Source organism: Ruditapes philippinarum, unplaced genomic scaffold (assembly GCF_026571515.1).
Source record: "Ruditapes philippinarum isolate M1 unplaced genomic scaffold, ASM2657151v2 ctg5902_1_1_1_1, whole genome shotgun sequence".
NCBI classification, from domain to species: Eukaryota; Metazoa; Mollusca; class Bivalvia; order Venerida; family Veneridae; genus Ruditapes; species Ruditapes philippinarum.
The window spans coordinates 25369-46439 of record NW_026858980.1 but is presented as its reverse complement, the minus strand read 5'-3'; the positions used below and the strand labels follow the sequence as shown (position 1 = coordinate 46439).

Genomic DNA, 21071 nt, shown 5'->3' with positions numbered 1-21071 from the left:
TTTCCAGTTAATTGATTGGAAACCTTTTTTACCTACAAAGTCAACGAGACCTTGACCTTTGACCCCTTGACCCCAAAATCAATAGGTCATCTGCTGGTCATGACCAATCACCATACCAAGTTTGAAGTTCCTAGGCCTAAGGGTTCTTTAGTTATTGATCGGAAACTGTTTTAACATACAAGATCAATGTGACCTTGACCTTTGACCCCAAAATCAAAAGGGGTCATCTGTTGGTCATGACCAATCATCATGCCAAGTATTAAGTTCGTAGGCCGAAGCGTACTTTAGTTATTGATCAGAAACCGTTTTTACTTACAATGTCAATGTGACCTTGACCTTTGACCCCTTGATCCCAAAATCAATAGGGGTAATCTGCTGGTTCATGGCAAATCACCATACATAGTTTGAAGTTCCTAGGCCTAGGTGTTCTTAAGTTATTGATCAGAAACCGTTTTTACTTACAAGGTCAATGTGACCTTGACCTTTTACCCCTTGAACCAAAACTCAATAGGGGTCATCTGCTGGTCACGACCAATCATCATACAAAGTTTGAAGTTCCTAGGCCCTAAGCGTTTTTAGTTAATTGATCGGAAACCGTTTTTACCTACAAGGTCAAATGTGACCTTGACCTTTGACCCTTGACCCCAATATCAACAGGTCATCTGCTGGTCATGACCAATCACCATACAAAGTTTGAAGTTCCTAGGCCTAAGGGTTCTTAAAGTTATTGATTGGAAAGCATTTTTACCTACAAGGTCAATGTGACCCTGCCCTTTGACCCCTTAACCCCAATATCAATAGGGGTCATCTGCTGGTCATGACCAATCACCATACCAAGTTTGAAGTTCCTAGGCCTAAGGTTCTTTAGTTATTGATCCGAAACCGTTTTTTACTCAAGAGGTCAATGTGACCTTGACCTTCAACCCCTTTGACCCCAAAATCAATAGGGGTCATCTACTGATCATGACCAATCACCATATCAAGTTTGAAGTCCCTAGGCCTAAGGGTTTTTCGTTATTGATCGGAAACCGTTTTTACCTACAAGGTCAATGTGACCTTGACCTTTGACGCCTTAACCCCGAAATCAATAGGGGTCATCTGCTGGTCATAACCAATCACCATACCAAGTTTGAAGTTCCTAGGCCTAAGGGTTCTTTTGTTATTGATCAAAAACCGTTTTTACCCAAGAGGTCAATGTGACCTTGACCTTTGACCTCTTGACCCCAAAATCAATAGGGGTCATCTACTGATCATGACCAATCACCATACCAAGTTTGAAGTTCCTAGGCCTTAAAGTTCTTTAGTTATTGATCAGAAACTGTTTTTGCTTACAAGGTCAATGAGACCTTGACCTTTGACCTCTTGACCCAAAAATCAATAGGGGTCATCTACTGATCATGACCAATCACCATACCAAGTTTGAAGTTCCTAGGCCTTAAGGTTCTTTAGTTATTGATCGGAAACCGTTTTTGCTCACGAGGTCAATGTGACCTTGACCTTTGACCCCTTGACCCCAAAATCAATAGGGGTCATCTACTGATCATGACCAATCACCATACCAAGTTTGAAGTTTCTAGGCCTTAAGGTTCTTTAGTTATTGATCGGAAACCGTTTTTGCTCACAAGGTCAATGTGACCTTGACCTTTGACCCCTTGACTCCAAAATCAAAAGGGGTCATCTACTGATCATGACCAATCACCATACCAAGTTTGAAGTTCCTAGGCCTTAAGGTTCTGTAGTTATTGATCGGAAACCATTTTTGCTTACAAGGTCAATGTGACCTTGACCTTTGACCCCTTGACCCCAAAATCAATAGGGGTCATCTACTGGTCATGACCAATCACCATACCAAGTTTGAAGTTCCTGGGCCTAAGGGTTCTTTAGTTATCACTCGGAAACCATTTGGTCTACGGACCGACGGACCGACGGACCAACGGACCGACGGACCGACGGACCGACAAGTGCAAAGCAATATACCCCCTTTTCTTCGAAATGGGGGCATAATAATATTAATCAACCTTTTGAAATAAATAGCTGACTCTGATCAACTTGACAGTGGAAAATGAGAATGTGTATTTGGTTAACAGGTTCTTCAAATGAAATATTCAAGAATAAACTTACTACTTTGGAAAATTTCTTATTAGAAGATAACAACCCTCTCTGCATATTTGGTATAGAGAATGCCCAAGTTAAAGCCAGCTTTAAGAGTACAATACATGTGATATAAAAAAATAACACTTTAACAAATTGGATATATAATCACTGTCAATTATGTTTTCTCTTTATGTTTTTTCATGTGATAATTCCGGCTACTGGCCTGTGTAAAACTTTTTCCACACAAATCACATCTGAAGCTCTTCTCACCTGAAATAATATATACAAAAATATAGATGGTAGCCAAATATAGCATTCAGTTTGAAATTGATGATTTTGGAGAAAATAGACAAAAAAGCTTTTTGTTTCTAAATTCTGAAACACGAACTATACATATTGTCTAAAATATATCATAGCAGATGAGTTTTTATTCTGAAAAGATAAAGAAAATACTGGTTAAACAAATTGAAATTAGTAATCTTTCACTTATGATGGTACAGCAGTCCATCACTCTCCTACATTTAATCCATCACATTAGCAATCCCTTTATGGAGACTGTGTTTTTGTTAATTTTTAAGTCACATCAACACTTTTAAAGTCGTGTAGCGACTTTAAACCTTTCAGCTTTACTGGTGGAGAAAGTCTTCAGGTGTCCCTTCATGCAGTATTTCTGGCATAAGTTGGCACCTAAGTAGAACCAACAACCTTCTATAAGCTAACTGGATAGCTTTCTCACACTAGGTCATATTGTATGTAAATGTGACATTGACTTAAAGACCAAATAATATAACAGGTTTTTCTAATGAAATGTGAAATAAGATAACCATTCTTCATTGTTAATCAAAAATAAATCCTTCTACACTTACTACTTTTTTTAAGACGCAGGGGAAAAATTTAACATAGAGAAAGGATGAAAAAAGATCAACAAATGTAATAAATTCTCGCTTTTCGATAAAAATCCCCCGTTTTTTAATCCTAGAAGAGACACTGATCTTCACAAGTAAAATTCACAAACAAAAGGTTACTCTGTTATCATATATAATTTAATTTTATATGATAAGCCTTGTACAAAATACATGCAAAGATATTTTTTGGCATGAAATCATTCCTCTGTTTATAATGACCTGAGCTAGTACAAGTTCTACTCCTCCTATATAGTTACCAGAACACATGAAATCTCATTCATTTATCTATCTTTATTTCTTGACAAAAGAATATCTATATTTGTGTGTGTGTATTCGTTACCTGTATGTATAACTTTGTGCTTCTTAAGACTTGACAGCTCTGCAAATGTTTTTGTACAATCCTTTACATCACAAGCATATGGTCGCTCTCCTGAAACAGAACAGTAATATACACATGAGCCGCGTCATGACAAAACCAACATAGTGCGTTTGCGACCAGCATGGATCCAGACCAGCCCGCGCAGTCTGATCAGGATCCATGCTGTTCACTATCAGTTTCTTTACTTGTAATAGAGTTGGTTAGCGAACAGCATGGATCCTGATCAGACTGCGCGGATGCGCAGGCTGGTCTGGATCCATGCTGGTCGCAAACGCACTATGTTGGTTTTGTCGTGACGCAGCTCACATATTTTTAGCAAGTTTTTTTTCTCATCATATTTCACGATAAACAAACAAAGTCTCTTTACATGTACAATGTAAATAGATTAATTGATAAATATATATGAACTTCTTTAAAATTTAAGATAATGTTAACCTTAACAATCCACTGTCATGCTTATGTTCATAAGTTTAAAACATTAATTGGTATTTTTTTTTAAATACAAGCCTACAGATGTATCATAGACAAAAAGTAATGTACACATGCCATTTATCTATAAAGAATTTCACTGAAACTTCAGAATATTTTACTGACAACAAATTTTAACAAGAGCACCGCTAGGCGGAGCATTATATGCCCGAAAGTGTTTTTTTTTTTAGTAAGGATGAAGCATTCATTAGACATGGGAATATGCTGACCTTAACCTTTGACCTTGTGACCCTAAAATCAATAGGGGTCTTCTACCTTATATGGACAATCATCCTATGAAGTTTGAATATGTGGGTCAAATGGAATTTAAGTTATGCTCCGGAAACTGTTTTCAGTATCAAGGTAATAGTGACCTTGACCTTTGACCTTTTGACCCCAAAATCAATAGGGGTCTTCTACTTAATATGGACAATCAACTTATGAAGTTTGAACATTGTGGGTCAAATGGAACTTAAGTTATGCTCCGGAAACTGTTTTCTGTATCAAGGTAATAGTGACCTTGACCTTTGACCTTGTGACCCCAAAATCAATAGGGGTCTTCTACCTAATATGAACAATCATCCTATGAAGTTTGAACATTGTGGGTCAAATGGACTTAAGTTATGCTCCGGAAACTGTTTTCAGTATCAAGGTAATAGTGACCTTGACCTTTGACCTTGTGACCCCAAAATCAATAGGGGTCTTCTACCCAACATGGACAATGATCCTATGAAGTTTGAACATTGTGGGTCAAATGGAACTTAAGTTATGCTCCAGAAACTGTTTTCAGTTTTAAGGTAATAGTGACCTTGACCTTTGACCTTGTGACCCCAAAATCAATAGGGGTCTTCTACCCAATATGGACAATCATCCTATGAAGTTTGAACATTGTGGGCAAAATGGAACTTAAGTTATGCTCCGGAAACCAAATTGCTAACGGACAAATTGCTAACGGACGGAAACTGTTTTCAGTATCAAGGTAATAGTGACCTTGACCTTTGACCTTTTGACCCCAAAATCAATAGGGGTCTTCTACCTAATATGGACAATCATCCTATGAAGTTTGATAATTGTGGGTCAAATGGAACTTAAGTTATGCTCCGGAAATTGTTTTCAGTTTTAAGGTAATAGTGACCTTGACCTTTGACCTTTTGACCCCAAAATCAATAGGGGTCTTCTACCCAATATGGACAATCATCCTATGAAGTTTGAACATTGTGGGCCAGATGGAACTTAAGTTATGCTCCGGAAACCAAATTGCTAACAGACGGAAACTGTTTTAGTTTTAAGGTAATAGTGACCTTGACCTTTGACCTTGTGACCCCAAAATCAATAGGGGTCTTCTACCCAATATGGACAATCATCCTATGAAGTTTGAACATTGTGGGCCAAATGGAACTTAAGTTATGCTCCGGAAACCAAATTGCTAACGGACAAATTGCTAACGGACGGAAACTGTTTTCAGTATCAAGGTAATAGTGACTTTGACCTTTGACCTTTTGACCCCAAAATCAATAGGGGTCTTCTACCCAATATGGACAATCATCCTATGAAGTTTGATAATTGTGGGTCAAATGGAACTTAAGTTATGCTCCGGAAATTGTTTTCAGTTTTAAGGTAATAGTGACCTTGACCTTTGACCTTTTGACCCCAAAATCAATAGGGGTCTTCTACCCAATATGGACAATCATCCTATGAAGTTTGAACATTGTGGGCCAGATGGAACTTAAGTTATGCTCCGGAAACCAAATTGCTAACGGACGGAAACTGTTTTCAGTATCAAGGTAATAGTGACCTTGACCTTTGACCTTTTGACCCCAAAATCAATAGGGGTCATCTACCCAATATGGACAATCATCCTATGAAGTTTGAACATTGGGGGCCAAATGGAACTTAAGTTATGCTCCGGAAACCAAATTGCTAACGGACAAATTGCTAACGGACGGACGGACGGATGGACGCCAGGGGGTATAACATAATATGCCCTTTCGGGCATATAAAAACAAAAGATTGGCATTAAACTGCATACAATTTCTTTTAACAGTCCATTATATAATCCCCCAGAAATACATTTATTTTTATTTCTATAAAGCTTTCTATTTCTGATGTTCTGTTATAGTTTCTAAATGGTTACTTATTGGCCATTTTCCTGAACCATCTTTTGGCCATTTAACCTTTTTGAAAATAGTACAATTACAGTGATTTAGTATTTTGAATGGAAGTCAAATTAGTACTTTGTTTACATTTTTTCTATTTTTATAACAAATATTCCCATGTCTTTCCACACTTTTTCCATGGAATAAGAAATTACATTGTATCATGCTCAAAAACCATTATTTAAACGTTATAAAACTCATATTGGCCCTTTCTAAAGAAGGAAAAATTTATTCATTTCAGAGGCATAATGTGCCTTTAAAAATCATATGTTACTTAATAGTGGTGGCTATGCTACAATTAAACAATGCTTAAAATACCTGAATGAGTTCTGGAATGATTTTTGAGGTTACCAGCTGTAATAAAACTTTTATTACAGACACTACAGGTAAATGGTTTGATCTCCTTGTGCGTCATCACATGCTTATCTAAATGTTGAGCTTTTGAAAACACTTTACCACATTCTGAACACTGGTGATTCTTCTGTCCTCTGTTGAGACAAAACAAATACATAATTGACAAATACATTCCTCCTTATTTTAGATATATCACATCAAAATGTCCTCAACAACAACCTCTGCACATCAGTAGTTAAAGTTAAGCAATCTTACTATCCAGTGGCATTGATTACAGACCTAAGCAACCCATACAAGCCAGGTAAGCCTGCATATCAATGTAGTCTCATCAGACTCTTTTTTCTTTACTGCTGAATTCTAGAATTTGATATCAAAATTCCCTCTCATTAACAATGGGCATTTCTAAACTGAAAGAAGGACTAGTCAATCACATAAATGAGACAGGGTAATGGTTTATAATATACTGTTCTTACATTATAAACATCATTATAAATATACTCAAATGTGTATTTTCTGAAACTCTATAACTACAAAATTGTCAATAATTTAATATATCATATGATATTATATGTATATATAACATGTATATAATTAAAGTAACATACAGTCGACTCTCGTTATCTCGAAGTCATCGGGACCGTCCAAAAAATATCGAGATAACGAAATGTCGAGATAAACGTATAAGGTTTGAACAAGGCAGTAACTGATTTTTACAAAGGCATGTGCATATCTTAAGTCAAATAGATTAAAAGTATGATATCTCCATGTCATGTTTTCTTGAGCCTTATATCCAAAAGTCGATATTTAACAAAGTTAAATTAGCGGATATTTACCAGCCAAAAAACTGGAGTCTGTGATAAAAACACATAGTGAGGTTTACTCAGTAATACACCACTATAGTGAAAACGTTTTCAGCCTGGTCGATCCAGATATCCTCCCAGGTTGGTTATTGGACCATTCTCGAAATAGTTCTACCGCTGTTTGCTATTTTTTTCGATGTTGTAAAACAATATTGCAACGATAATGTTTTTATACTGAACACTTTTCATTTACATCTAAAGTCACAATGAATTTAATACACTGTTCGAATATTTTATAAATAATGGAAGATTCACTCATTTTGGACATAAGTCAATCAATACGTTAATTAGGTAAACATTTATAAACAATGTTCGACTTGTTACAAACATAGTCATCATTATGACACATGCTATTAAGTGATTATCGTCTGATTTGTGTTTTTCACACCTCTGCGGTGGAAAGACGAACAATTATTAGTCGAGATAAAGAAATGATAATAGTGTGAAAATTACTGTCGGGGCTGAAATTTTACTTCGAGATACTGAAAATATCGAAATAAAAATATCGAGATAAACACATATTTCCAATATAGATAAAGAAGGAAGAAAATCGGGACTTTTAAAATGTCATCAAGATAAAGAACTATCGAGAAAAGCAATGTCGAGATAACGATAGTTGACTGTAGTCATGTATGTACAACAGAACTTGTTTAAATTTGATTCAAGCAAAAAAATCCATGGCAAAATATTTACCCTTTTCTATGGTAAAATTGCACAACAATATGTGGTACTTACTCTTGTTTGTCTGTGTGGTAAAATTGGGTAAAAGTATAGTTTGTTTTGGTAACTGTAAACTAGTCTAATCGATATAATTTTGTCTGTGCTAATATCGGATAACTGAAAACTAGTACTTACTCATGTGTTTGTTTGTGGTAACTAAGATGACTTCTGTAAGTGAATGTTCTCACACAATCAGGGACAGGACAGCTGTAATGCTGATGATTGGTAGAGTGTACCTCTAGTTTATCTACATTACTGAACTGTTTCATACACATCACACACACATACAGTATAGGCTTCTCTGAAAAAAAAAGATAATTTAACATTTTTTAAAAATATTTTCCTAGAAAATTCAAAATTTTAAAAAATCAATATCTCTCATATTAAAATCATAACAATGGAGAATAATTTCTGTTTTAGAACAGTAATTTCTAATTAAACTATGATACTGTTTCATACAGCATTTAGAGGTCACAAATGTGTGTAATGATGTGAAGAGTCTTTGAAAACAAGTTACATGACAAAAGTGATAAATTTTGCATGACTTCAAGTTCAACTGCAGAAAATTGTCACAAAAAAAAAGGTTTTCCATGAATAATGATAGAATCACAAAACAAACACACTATGGAATTTGATGATGTTAGATATGTGAGATTTGGTTGTAATCCCATGAGAACAGTTTTGTACATTACATTTAAAAAAAAAAACAACAAGTTACAACAAAGGGCCATAATATGGCTAAAACTAAGTAAGTAACTCCCCATACCCTCCAAACCTGGTTTAAAATTGAAGACATTATTGGAAATTTACCAACCTTTTTCATTTTCTTTACTTATATTCCTATTCCCAGGTATATACCCTTCACTTCTAACATTTGTTTCATTGTGTGAAGTATTGTTGTAATGAATATTCCTATTTTCATCCTGAGACTGGCTTCCATTCAGTGTCATAGATGCTGTATTACACTCTACATGTCTTTTCTTTGGGGGCAGCATATAATTTATCAAGTCATGCTTCCTTTTTAAATCTGTGCTCTGTTGTGTTTGCTCGACCCATTTGTTTGAAAAGGACTCTGAATCTCCTAGTGTATCCCCTAAAAGATGGTCTTGAGGACACTTTTTTATTCCAATATATCCAGGTCTACTGATTCTGGTATTTAGTTCTTCATTTGTTGATAAACTATTTATAACACTATCTTTTTGTAATGGACAGGGTGTATCTAAAATGTTTTTAACTGCTGACTGAGTCTCCAATTCTAGTTCAGAAATATTTGTTGATTTAAAACATGGCTCACTGACTTGTTTAAAAACTTCAGTTTTTTCACTTTCAATGCTATTATTTGTTTCACAAGTCTTTGACTTTACTTTAGTTAAACTTAAGTCTATATCTTCTTTAGGAATTTTAACATTTAAAAGGGTAGTATAATTAGCATCATCATTATAAGAAATGCTTGAGGTATGATTACTTATTTCACAACCCTGTCTTGTTTTGTCTGAAAAGGTATCCAATACACTACATGGAATACTATTTATATTGTGAGATACATTTCCCAGAATATTACCACCCAAATCATGTGTTTCATCTACATTACTAGAGGATTCAGGATTTTTCTGGTTATTTGAGTAAGTGCACTTGTCAAAATCAAAGTCAGTGATATTATATTCCTGCATGATAGCTTCTTGTGTTTGAGAGATGAGATTTGCAGTTGCGAGGGCATGTATTTCATTAAGTCTGGGTGGAGACAGCTGTAGAGGATTATACAAGTTTGGTCCATTAGAACTCTCATCATCACTGGAACCTAGGTTTTGAAGAAGAATTGCCAGCTGGTTGGTTAAGTGGCTTCCAGATGATTCTCCATTACCAAGACTTGGGAAGAGTTCATCTAACATTGACATGTCTGAAAACAAAAAAACTGTGCCATAAACTGAACAAGGAAATGAAATAAGTAAGCAAATTAGAAACCAACTAAATCAATAGCTGTCACTGGAGAGAGCACATGATTATTCTTCATGCATGATATTTAAACAGCCATAAATGAATTTCACAAAGAGATACATTGTACTTTGTACAATTAAGGAAAATAAGAAAATGAAACAAGAAATAATGTTAAATAGAAATTATTCAAACCAGGTGAAAATTTCACTGTACATGGATATTAATTATTAGATGTACCTACATGTTTTATAAATTTATTACATAAAAGAGAGGCTCATAACTCATATTTCAGAGTATGTAAAATTAAACATAATAGGAAGGAAAACAAGAAAAAACCAACTAAACAAGAAAAAACCAACTAACTTATGAATATGTAAACATGTATTTAGCCCTTAACCTGCTGAAACTCTGTCACCAGTATAGAGCCCAGCTAGCATAACCATGCAGTCTGACTGGGAGCTACACTGTTGACTGACCAACTTCAAAATTTCATCTCCTTATACACAAAATTGATAATAGATAATTGATAATAATAATTCCCAAAATGTAAACTTGACAATTCCATTTAAGAAATTTAGGGTTATACATGTACCTGCTGAAAGTGAAGCAGATGATGACTCTACTTGACAACTATCTTCTTTCATACTATCACTCATGATGGGACATCAACTAAAATAAATAAACAAAATTTCATTTTATTAAATTTTATATACAATTTTATTATTATTTTATCCAATTTGAGCATACCGGTATTTGTGAATTTTATACTTTTATTATATCAATATTTTTTTCTATTTTCTTTGCCAATTAAATTCAATATTATTATAGCACACCACTGTCTCTGAAAATCTCACAAAAAATGTGAAAAATTATCGCTAACATTGCTACTTTGGGAATTAAAAAAGCAGGTTTAAGTTTAGATTTTGGGAAAACTGCATGATTTTAAAGAAAATTTCAAATGAGAAGAGGCATTTTATCTGAGTCTGTTAAATAGGTAGGAAAATCACTGCGGCTGCCACCCTAGGTGTTTCATTTTACATAGACTTTTATAGTTAAATGTCTTAAAAAATCTTCTTCTCTTCAAGTGCATTAATTGCCCACAGCTTAGCATTATTTTAACTATGTTTGTGTGTTTGGAATTAGGGTGGTTTCGTCTAACTACCGGTTCGGCTAACTTAATTTATGAAGAGGTGCGAAAGTGGTTTCGTCTAACAGACGTGGTTCATTTATATAGTGTTTTTATCATCAATATTTTGTTATAATTAAATTATGACGCAAATATCATTAATGAATATAATATATTGTAGAAGTGTGCTTATATATTACACTTGAAAAGTTTTTTTCATTATTTGATAAATTATTTTTGAGTCAAGAATAAAGTACAAAAAAAAACAACATTATTTTGTTTGCAAAATTAATTGTTTAGTTAGGGCTTGGTTTACGAAATAAATCAATTGTTTATAATTGATGACAGAGAAAGTTTGTTTGTCCAGGCCTAGACATTAACTTTTGAATCAGGTTGTCCTGTCAGGCAAGTAGTTTTTAAAACTACTTGCCCTGACCTAAGACTTACTTGTCCTGACCTAAAAATGGTAAAAATGTATAAATCAGAAAAGACAAACAAGCTCATACATTAATACTTCTTGTATAAGGTAATGTTAACATAAGGCAATAAACTGGACATATTGTTTATGAAATTGATTGTTAGTTAGACACAAATATTTTTTGTATTTAGTAGTTTTTCTAAAACATCGGTTCATCTGTTTATTCAATGTGAATATACTATGGTCATGTACATTTGTTGATATAGGAAACGGAAGGAAAATTATGAACATGTGCCGCGGTAAGGTAATTCCCCATTCAATCATCATCCGCGAATTGATGTCAACAGCCGTAAACGAGTCTTCCTTGACTATGTTCATAATGTTGTTATATTAGATAAAACAATAAATCATTTTAAATGCAAAAACTTTATTTAACAATTATATTTAAAGATCAAAACGATTATTTACATATTTTCAATGATATCTTTACATGCAAACATCAAAATTTAAACGACAGCATAAGCCGGGAATTACCTTGTAAAAAATTAGATATAGTCTATTATTAGAACGGGGAATTACCTTACCGCGGCACATGCTCATATTTTTGCTCCCGTTTCCTATATCAACAAATGTACATGACTGTAGTATATTCACATTATTGATAATGATTCATGGTGTATTTTTGTTTTAAAGATGTTTATAAATGAAAAGATGTTATCTCTTTTTATTTTGTACATGCATTTCAGTCTTCACGAAAAACTTTAAAAAGCACAGGAAATTCGGGCCAGTAAAATATCAAATCTTACTGGACCTGGTGATTTTTAGCCGGACCAAATACATAGATAGGTAAAAAATTGATGGAAACAGGAAAACACTTTATCATGCTTCCCTTGATAATTTTGAAAGAAGCATAATATGTCTTGTATTCCGGGCCATATGTTGACAGCTTTGAAAAATCTTTAAGGACCAAATGTTTTGGCAAAATTGACTAGAATTGAACATGAACAACGCAATTTGCTTTAAACAAATCACTTTCACACAAAATATTTACTTAACTCATTAATCACAAAATCATAGCTTAATAATGACCATAATAAACAATGGTTTAATTTCCGTAACTGTACGGTGTGGTACGGAAAATATCCAAGAAAAACAAGCAATTATCATAGTATTGCAAGCAATCCATAAGTCCCCTACCGGTAAGAGCCCAAGCAACATTCTGAAGGGCCATTGGCCATTCACTTATGTTCCTATTTAAATAAATTTGTTGAAAAAGTTCTTTAAAAGTGATCACAGGAAACAGTTTTTATGTACAGACAGACGGACTGAAGGACACTCCAAAGTTATTTTTTAAACATCCCTGTTATCAAAATATAACATTTTTAAAATCCTATCATGATTGAAGAAGTTGGAGTAAAAATTACCAATTTCTCAAAAAAAAGTCTAAGTTCAAAAGGGGCATACTTCTGGATATAATCTTGCTAGAGTATTGAACACTCACAAATGTTGAGTGATAATAAGAAACATTTATATGAAGTTTGAAGTAGATACATTCAGAAAAAGAAGTTATTAATAAAAACAATGTTTTTTCATAAAAGTTTTATGTTCAAGGGAGGTAATTCTGATAAATTTTGTGCTAAAGTTGTAAACCTTGTCACATATGATGTGGTTGATGACAAGCAACTCATATTTAAAGTTTGAAGAAAATACCTTAAGAAATAAAGTATTTATAGTGAAAAAACTTAAAAACTAGAATCAGAAATCTTGAAATTCAGTCTATTTGTTGCTATAGCAACCAGAATTTTCAACATAGGAAGATAAGAAAAGGATGCGCATAATTTCCATACTGCCATCTACCTATATGTCAAGTTTCATAAAAATATTTTCAGTACTTTTTGCGTTATCACAGGATCCAGGTTAAGTGTAAAATTTGCCATATTTTCAGTCTATTTGTTGCCATAGCAACCAGAATTTTCAACATAGGAAGAAAAGAAAAAGACATGCATAATCTCCATACTGCCATCTATTCATATATCAAGTTTCATAAAAATATTTTCAGTACTTTTTGCATTATCACGGGATCCAGGTTATGGGTAAAATTTGCCATATTTTCAGTCTATTTGTTGCCATAGCAACCAGAATTTTCAACATAGGAAGAAAAGAAAAAGACGTGCATAATCTCCATACTGCCATCCATCCATATATCATGTTTCACTAAAATATTTTCAGTACTTTTTGTGTTATCGCGGGATCCAGTTTTATGGACAGACGGACTGGCGGACGGACAGACGGATGGACTGACGGACAGACGGACGGAGGGTAAACCTAAAGTCCCCTCCGGTAGGGGACTAAAAAATGGCGGCCTCCATTACTCAATACAATTTAGACATCTCTCGCTGTGTATTGAACAATTAGGACAGAATAGATGGGTTTCATTTGCAAAAAAGGCAAAAAGATCAATCTTTTAGAGAACCCTGCTTCATTATTTTGATGAATTTTTCTTATAATATTTTTTCATGACAAAAAAATCTACTGGTCCGTCGGACCACCAACCTTGCAATAATCACCAGACCGATGCTAAATTTAGTGGCCTCGGGCCTCGGACTGGCGTTAATTTCGAATACTGGCATTTTGTGAATGATGCTTTTTATTTTCACTTGCCCTGTCGGACAAGTGCTTTTCAAAATAACTTGCCCGGACCAAACTTTTAGTTGTCCCGGCGGACAAGTGCTTGTCAAAATAACTTGCCCGAACCAAACTTTTAGTTGTCCCGGGCAGTTGGACAACCGTTAATGTCGAGCCCTGTTGTCTTATCAGCCGATCAGTAAACACTAATCATGTATCATAAAGGTGTTGAAATATTTTAATAGACGTGCGTGTTTGCCTAAAACTGACAACAAAGTGGACCAATATTGGCTGTGAGGGATTACGTGGAGAGGACATGGATCAACGGTAGTTTGTGGCAGCTGATTCACTGGAGTGTATTCTGAGAGACCGTTCGGACGAACAACGATGTTGAAGGTAAGATCCTGAAACAATTATAATACAATATATTTATATATTAGTTAATGTCTATTTGGGAATTTGTTTAAAATTTCAATATCTTGTCTTTAATTGCATGAAAATGTGTGATAAACCACACAGTAAGACCTGTGATAATTGATGTGCCTATTATACAATAGCTATTGTTCACTTTATAAATTATGTTAGCCGAAACCAATACCTGTTTTACTATATAAGATCAGTTAGACAAACCGGTAGTTAGACGAAACCACTCCCTACCGTGTGTTTGTACATAACTGTATTCAAATTTGTTACAAGTTATTGTTTTGTTAAAATATATATCAACCTCTTGTGCTTATATTATTGTTTCTTAAACTCCTAACCATGTCTTATATACAAAATATGGCCTATTTACTAAGCCATGTGTCAATGCTTTTTATGATGAAGTGAATATAATTATTTATGCAGCACCTCTGATGTATGTAATTTTTTGTGTATAATTAAACTGGTTAAACATGGTGCTATAATAACTTAAATCCATGTATTTAGATGTGCTTATGCTTAGAATTTTTAGTTGCTTTAATATCTTACTTCCATGTACTTTATTGTGCTTATGCTTATATTTTCTTTGATAGCGAGCTCGACGAGCTGGCCCGAAGGGCCTGCTCGCAAAGCGAGCTTTACGGTAACGCGAGTACCTGCTAAGTGATGGTTTTGAAAACTTTCGTCCGAAGTACCGAATTGGACACATCGCAACTTTTCGAATTTAAAGATAACGATAAAAACTGAGGAATTCTGACTGAAAACGGATGTGTAGACTGGCCACCCGCGCACGTCTATGGGAACCATAATTGGACAGGGAACCAGAATAACGGAAGCTGTGTAAAAAAATTAAAATTGAAGGCGCCATTTTGTTTGAAAAATCTGATAAATAAAAACAATTTTCTGTCGAATTTTGTTGTGAAAACTATCTAGAATGGAAGAAAATGGTCTAACTAAGAAAATGAATCCGAACACCAATATCTTTTATTCAGTCGTTAACGCTGTACAGACGTTTAAAGTATTGTTTACGTGACGTCACAATGTAGCGCCAAACAGCACGTGCAAAACAATCTACGCTATTTTAATGTCGCAAACGTTTTAAGTTTTACATTTAATTAACCTTTAATAATCTTTATTTCGCTTGAAAAATTATAGAGTGAAATAAAATAAACAAAGTTTTATCAACGTTTCAAAACTCGTTATTCATTTAACGACAGGGGCGGAGCCATATTTACGTGTGTGACGTCACACGCACTCGTCACTGCATTTGAAATAAAAATGAGCGATTATTTCATACTATTGAACGTTATAAAAAGTACATCGAGCTCGCTTTGAGGCTTTGCCTTTTTCATATTAGCTGCTTTACTTTTGTTTAGTTCATATACTATTGTTTGTCGGAAAATAGCTCATGAGCTACTGTTTTCTGTTTATATGTATCCAACGTAAAATAAATTTTCTTGCATCTTGTATCTTGAATCACATATGAATCAATATGAAAATGTCTAAATCTAAAAAATCAAAATCCCTAGATAGCATGGACTGGACGCGCCTTTTTGAAAATCTTGGACTGGTTCTATGTTTAAGCTATAATTGGTTGCAAAGATGCTTTTGAGAAAAAAAAATAATAAAAGGCTCTTTACAATTGAGACTATTGCTGGAAACTTGGTAACTTTTATCCAATTTTTTTATTGTCCGAAAAACTGTCAGTTCATAAAAATAAAATTCACTGGTGTTAAAGGGATAAGCAAACAAATACGACAATCTTATACAATATGTCCAAATAAACCTCGTATACATACATATTTATGAACATATCTAAAGAACGTACTAGCATTAAAATAAAACGATTTTGCAAATTTATGAAATATTCAAAGAGTAACGAACGCTTTATTTTCATCTAAGTGATCCAGATCAATAACATCGCTATATTCCGTCCCGAAATTTTACCGTCATTATATTATTTTGCAGACGATATATTTAGTTTCAATTAAACACAGGAACTTTAAATTATATCAGTATTAATGATAATATCCAAAATATACCCCCTATACTGTATAGATAAACACTTATACTGTATAGGGATATATTTTGGATATTATGATTAATATTGATATAATTTCAAGTTCCTGTGATTAAAATTAATAAATATATAAATAAGTATTCGTCTGTAAACAATATGATAAACAGACCGACCCATGTCCCTCAACTTGATCTCCACTGTACATACATATCCTGTTTTTTATAGTTCAGAATGCTCAGCCAGACATATACATGTACTTTTGTTGTTAGTTAAGTTATCGTTTGTATAGAAGGGGCGGGATATTCATCGTTGTAGAATTTTGTTTTGTGTACGTATTACCTAAAACTAATATTATGAAATAAAGTACTTTTCATGAATAATGTAAGTGCAATCATGCATGGCTCTAGCCTACATCATTTATGTTTGAAATAACTTAATTTTATCAACAAATAAAGTTATCGTTTAACCATGTAGCGAATCTGTAAGAACGCTGAACATTACATTACAGCGTTGGTAAAATAACTGACCTCATTTGAAATCAGCCGTAGCTCAGTAGGATTGCAATTGTTGGCTAAGATATACATGTAAGTTTAAAGATACCATTTGATCGCGGGATTTTCTTGTTGTCATTTCAATAACAAACCTTATGAAATGGACGTACTAATAGCCCTCGGTATCGGTACGACTTTTAAAGTATCTGCTTTGTCCTGGATAGCTTATAAAAGGCAAAAAGTATATGTTGGTCAAGTGTCGCGAATCAACGTGTTTCCTTTAAAATCTGCAAGGGAATTACAAAACATTACAAATGTCACTCTTACCAAACATGGATTGATGACTAAAGGATTAAGTGACAGGTAAGATTCAATTTACATTATATGTAACAACAGCAGAATCTTAGCAATTAATTGGTCTGGGTAATACAAAGATACAGTAATTGACACACACACAAATTTAAATATAGACGACACGCGTGTATTTGAATCTAGCATTTATTATCATAAAAGATAAATTCATCATCATGCTTATCATAATAGTATTAAGCTACGTAGAACATGTTGCATCAGATTCTAGCCTCTTCAACTGTGTCGTTTATGACGCAATTTAAAAATAAATATGGTATATACATGTTTACAATAATGTTGCATGCGCAAATGCATGTAATTTCCAATTTACACTGAGTTTTCATCATATGACTTTGTTTGTTACCATGCATATACGTTTGTGTTTTGCTTACAGATGAACATTGTATACTAAATGAAATTAATTATAAATGATAAAACAATATAATCTGGCTTGCTAAACTTCAATTATAGTACAATTTAACTAGCTATAGCACAGCTGATCACTTATGATACATGTGAGAGACCAACCCTGACTAGTATACTCATATATGTTATTGTAATATATATTGGTGCAAATGTCTTCCATTTCAGACACTGGGTTGTTACTAGAAATGGACAAAGACAAAACATTGGTTTTCTTCCGACCCTAACACTTATTCGAACTAGTGTCGAGGGAACGAACCTTCGGCTTGATGCGCCAAACGTGGAACCTCTTATGTTACCAATACATCCAGATATCAACCAGGAAAATTTAGTCACTATTTTGTAAGTATTTGTGTAGATATTGTCTAACAATATTAACCTGGCACTTCATTAACTTTCGTAAAGATCATTTGAATAAACACTGACCAGCATCTATCGAATATATCATATTTGCTAACTTCACTCGTCAGTGAGCTCTGGTGTATTGGTATAGATGTCGGACTACCGATCTGAAGGTCTCTGGTTTGATTCCTTACCAACACCACTTTATGTTGTGTTTTTTTTTAATTTACTTGCAAGAATTAATTTGAAATAGTTTTACTACACCTGGTTTTAGAATTCCCTTTAAGTGGTGTTTTATATATATATTACGTTATCTTTCAACGGTTCTCTTTGTCACATTATGCATTTGTATGAGCTTTAGCGAATACACGCAATAAAGGCAGTTATTAAAATACTGCATAGATAGTACACACTAAAAAGTACTTCAATAGTTTTAAGAGAATGGTAATTTTAAAATTTAGACAAAGAAAAACCCGCTGATATAGGATTGGCACCTACCAGGTTAAGTCTATATCCTTCAAGTGACACCCCTTTACCAGCTGCTGTCTTACACCCGATTTTAACAATTACTCTCGAGCTAGATATTCCTGTCTATGCCAGAAGCCGGTGTAAGTTCCTTATAATCTTATACTGAACCTCAAAGGTATCGCTTTCAGAGTTAAAGAACAGAAACAGTCTACATTAGATTGTGGTGATAAGGCTGCGGCATGGATTTCAAAAGTTGTTGGGAAGGACAATTTGAGATTACATCACTCAGCACCATCATTAGAAAAACGTCTGTCTCATCAGGTGTTGAAAGATTGGCCCACACAAATCAGGAAACACGATGAGGTAAGTGGTGATATGTCTTTAAAATGACAAAATCGTATGCAGCTTTTGTAATACATATCAGAATGTAAACAAACGACCTCCAGGTACGTCTTTTAAGGTGACAATATCAGGAATAAGGTTAACTCATTTTGACATATGATTATGTACTTACTGCACATAATGCATATCAAGATACAACAAATGCATCACATTATATTTGCACCACAATGCCTCAATAAAGACGACTTTATTGGAACCAGTGGAAAGGATTTGTCACCAGTTTTATTGGTCATACTTTTTTTACACCACTGTGCACAATAAGCAATGTCTTTGACAACATGTAAATGAAAATGTAAAGACTATTCTTCAAGATAGATCAAAGAGCCCGCTGACAATTGATCAAGGAGCACTGACCAGTACCATTTTCCTCCAAGATTCTAAAGTTATGTTAGTTTATTAATAAAGAGGATCTCACAAGGGTGTTTATTTCTATAATAATTAATTAATTATATATTCACCCTGTTACAGGTTGCATTCCAAGATTTTGTACCATGTATGATAATGTGTCAATCTTCAATGGACGTGTTGAACCAGCGTTTAGATAAACCAGTTTCTTCATTACAGTTCCGACCAAATATAATGATAGAAGGAAGCGAGCCGTTTGATGAAGTAATTTTCACTTTTATAAAAAAATATATCTCACATATATAAATATGAAGAATATTTTAACCCTTAAATTTCCCCGTTAGTAAAATGCGATGAGTTGCTTATAATCCTTTATAAAATTTGAATACAATGACTTTTTTTAAAATGTAATCAAGAAAGCGATAAAACAATACTTTCAACCTGTAATTATATTACAGAAATACATGTATCACAATTTATAGGTTTCTCGATTAAAACTGATTTTTGCACTCATATTTGTTATTGGGCTGACTGGAACAATTTATAATAATTGGTTTAATAAGTATTTGTTTATTGTTTTCAAAGCTGTTTTTATTAAGACGAGTTATTGTAATTTAGGTGAACTGGCAGACTATCTACATAGGTGACAAAGCATCAACAAAATTTGTTGACAACTGTACAAGGTACTTATAAAGGGATGTCAACTGTAAAAATGCAGTTTTGTAAATACTGCTAAGTCAAGACATCTCGGCGTTTCTTTTGTGTTGTAGATTTTAGCGTAAATGTGTAATGTAACGTGTATAACGTTATAAATTATAATGACTTCCCAGAACTTTTGCTAATTTATACATTAACTCTTTAGCATATGTGTTCTAAAAAACTTGCGTGTACATCTTTTCAAATGTACTTATTTCCTTTCAGTGAGTTTCATATAGACACTATATCTTTGTAAATGGTTGCGTTGCTAATGATAAATCAATACAGTTATATATTATTCACATTGACAGGTGTGCTATCGTCACCGTAGATCCTGAAACTGGGTCAAGGAGCAAGGACAACCAACCGTTAGCAGAACTGAAAAAGTAAAACGACATTCCTTTTAGTCTCTTTTAATACATGTATATTACAATTTACACCTATAATGACATTTTAATGTTTAAAAACGATTACTTTTCACCTTTTTGTTGTGAATTAACAATAAAGTACTTTCAATATTCAACAGATACTATTATATTTTATGGATTTCATCAGCTGATTTTTTTTTTGATTTTGTTTCTTTTAACTACATGTATTAGTCATTATTAAGTCCAATCATCTAATATCTGATAAAATGAAGAACCTCTTCATTATACTATTCCTGTTACAGATTCCGTTGCATGGAACCATATGGCCCTTTCAAGCCGGTGATGGGCATACATACTGCTGTAGAGACGGAAGGTGATATAAAGATAGGAGATCCTGTGTATGTAGTCAAGAAATAAAACCACGAACAAGTTGCCATTTTATGGATGCCTTCATTTTATTTTATCACTAAATTTCTTCTTATGATAATATGAATATTTTTTTTCATATTATGCAAAATTGACTTTGAAAAAGAAGAGATAACATTTATCTGTTATTCTTTCATAACGAAAATAACAAATTCGATGTATATATGTGTTCTAGGCTTTATGAGAGCCCATCCGCTAGTTATACATGTAGTACAAAAAGCAGCTTTCATTGTAGAGTATTGATCCGGTCATGTCACCTGGCATGCCTTTAAAGGGTCA

At 33.7% G+C, this 21071-nt stretch overlaps 2 protein-coding genes across 4 annotated transcripts; one reads left to right on the top strand and one right to left on the bottom strand.

The window, feature by feature from the left end:
* Positions 1 to 974: 974 nt before the first annotated feature.
* On the bottom strand, positions 975 to 16404 carry LOC132754854 (zinc finger protein 558-like). 3 transcript variants are annotated; one of them, XM_060745585.1, is made up of 7 exons: positions 16345 to 16404; positions 10464 to 10540; positions 8751 to 9833; positions 8072 to 8237; positions 6321 to 6490; positions 3340 to 3429; positions 975 to 2364 (listed from the first exon to the last, which is right to left on the bottom strand). In XM_060745585.1, exons 2-7 carry the CDS (start codon positions 10525 to 10527, stop codon positions 2270 to 2272), a joined length of 1668 nt encoding a protein of 555 aa, XP_060601568.1. In that variant the 5' UTR covers positions 10528 to 10540; positions 16345 to 16404; the 3' UTR covers positions 975 to 2269. The 3 variants fall into 3 exon arrangements, with proteins under 3 accessions (XP_060601568.1, XP_060601566.1, XP_060601565.1); XM_060745583.1 differs by having other exon boundaries at positions 16260 to 16356; XM_060745582.1 differs by having other exon boundaries at positions 976 to 2364; positions 16289 to 16366.
* Positions 16405 to 16769: 365 nt separating this feature from the next.
* LOC132754853 (mitochondrial amidoxime-reducing component 1-like) lies at positions 16770 to 20807 on the top strand. Its single transcript, XM_060745581.1, has 7 exons — positions 16770 to 17334; positions 17914 to 18087; positions 18744 to 18918; positions 19426 to 19566; positions 19921 to 19985; positions 20310 to 20384; positions 20669 to 20807. Exons 1-7 carry the CDS (start codon positions 17132 to 17134, stop codon positions 20781 to 20783), a joined length of 948 nt encoding a protein of 315 aa, XP_060601564.1. The 5' UTR covers positions 16770 to 17131; the 3' UTR covers positions 20784 to 20807.
* Positions 20808 to 21071: the final 264 nt, after the last annotated feature.

Bases quoted from the DNA above. Each gene is read 5' to 3' on its own strand.
- LOC132754853 (XM_060745581.1), top strand. From the start codon at position 17,132: ATGGACGTACTAATAGCCCTCGGTATCGGTACGACTTTTAAAGTATCT. The intron at 18,919-19,425 runs GTAAGTGGTGAT...ACCCTGTTACAG, and splicing joins AAATCAGGAAACACGATGAG to GTTGCATTCCAAGATTTTGT. The intron at 20,385-20,668 runs GTAAAACGACAT...TTCCTGTTACAG, and splicing joins CCGTTAGCAGAACTGAAAAA to ATTCCGTTGCATGGAACCAT.
- LOC132754854 (XM_060745585.1), bottom strand. From the start codon at position 10,527: ATGAGTGATAGTATGAAAGAAGATAGTTGTCAAGTAGAGTCATCATCT. The intron at 8,238-8,750 runs GTTGGTAAATTT...TTTTTTTTTCAG, and splicing joins AAGTAAAGAAAATGAAAAAG to AGAAGCCTATACTGTATGTG. The intron at 3,430-6,320 runs GTATTTTAAGCA...GTTCTGTTTCAG, and splicing joins TCATTCCAGAACTCATTCAG to GAGAGCGACCATATGCTTGT.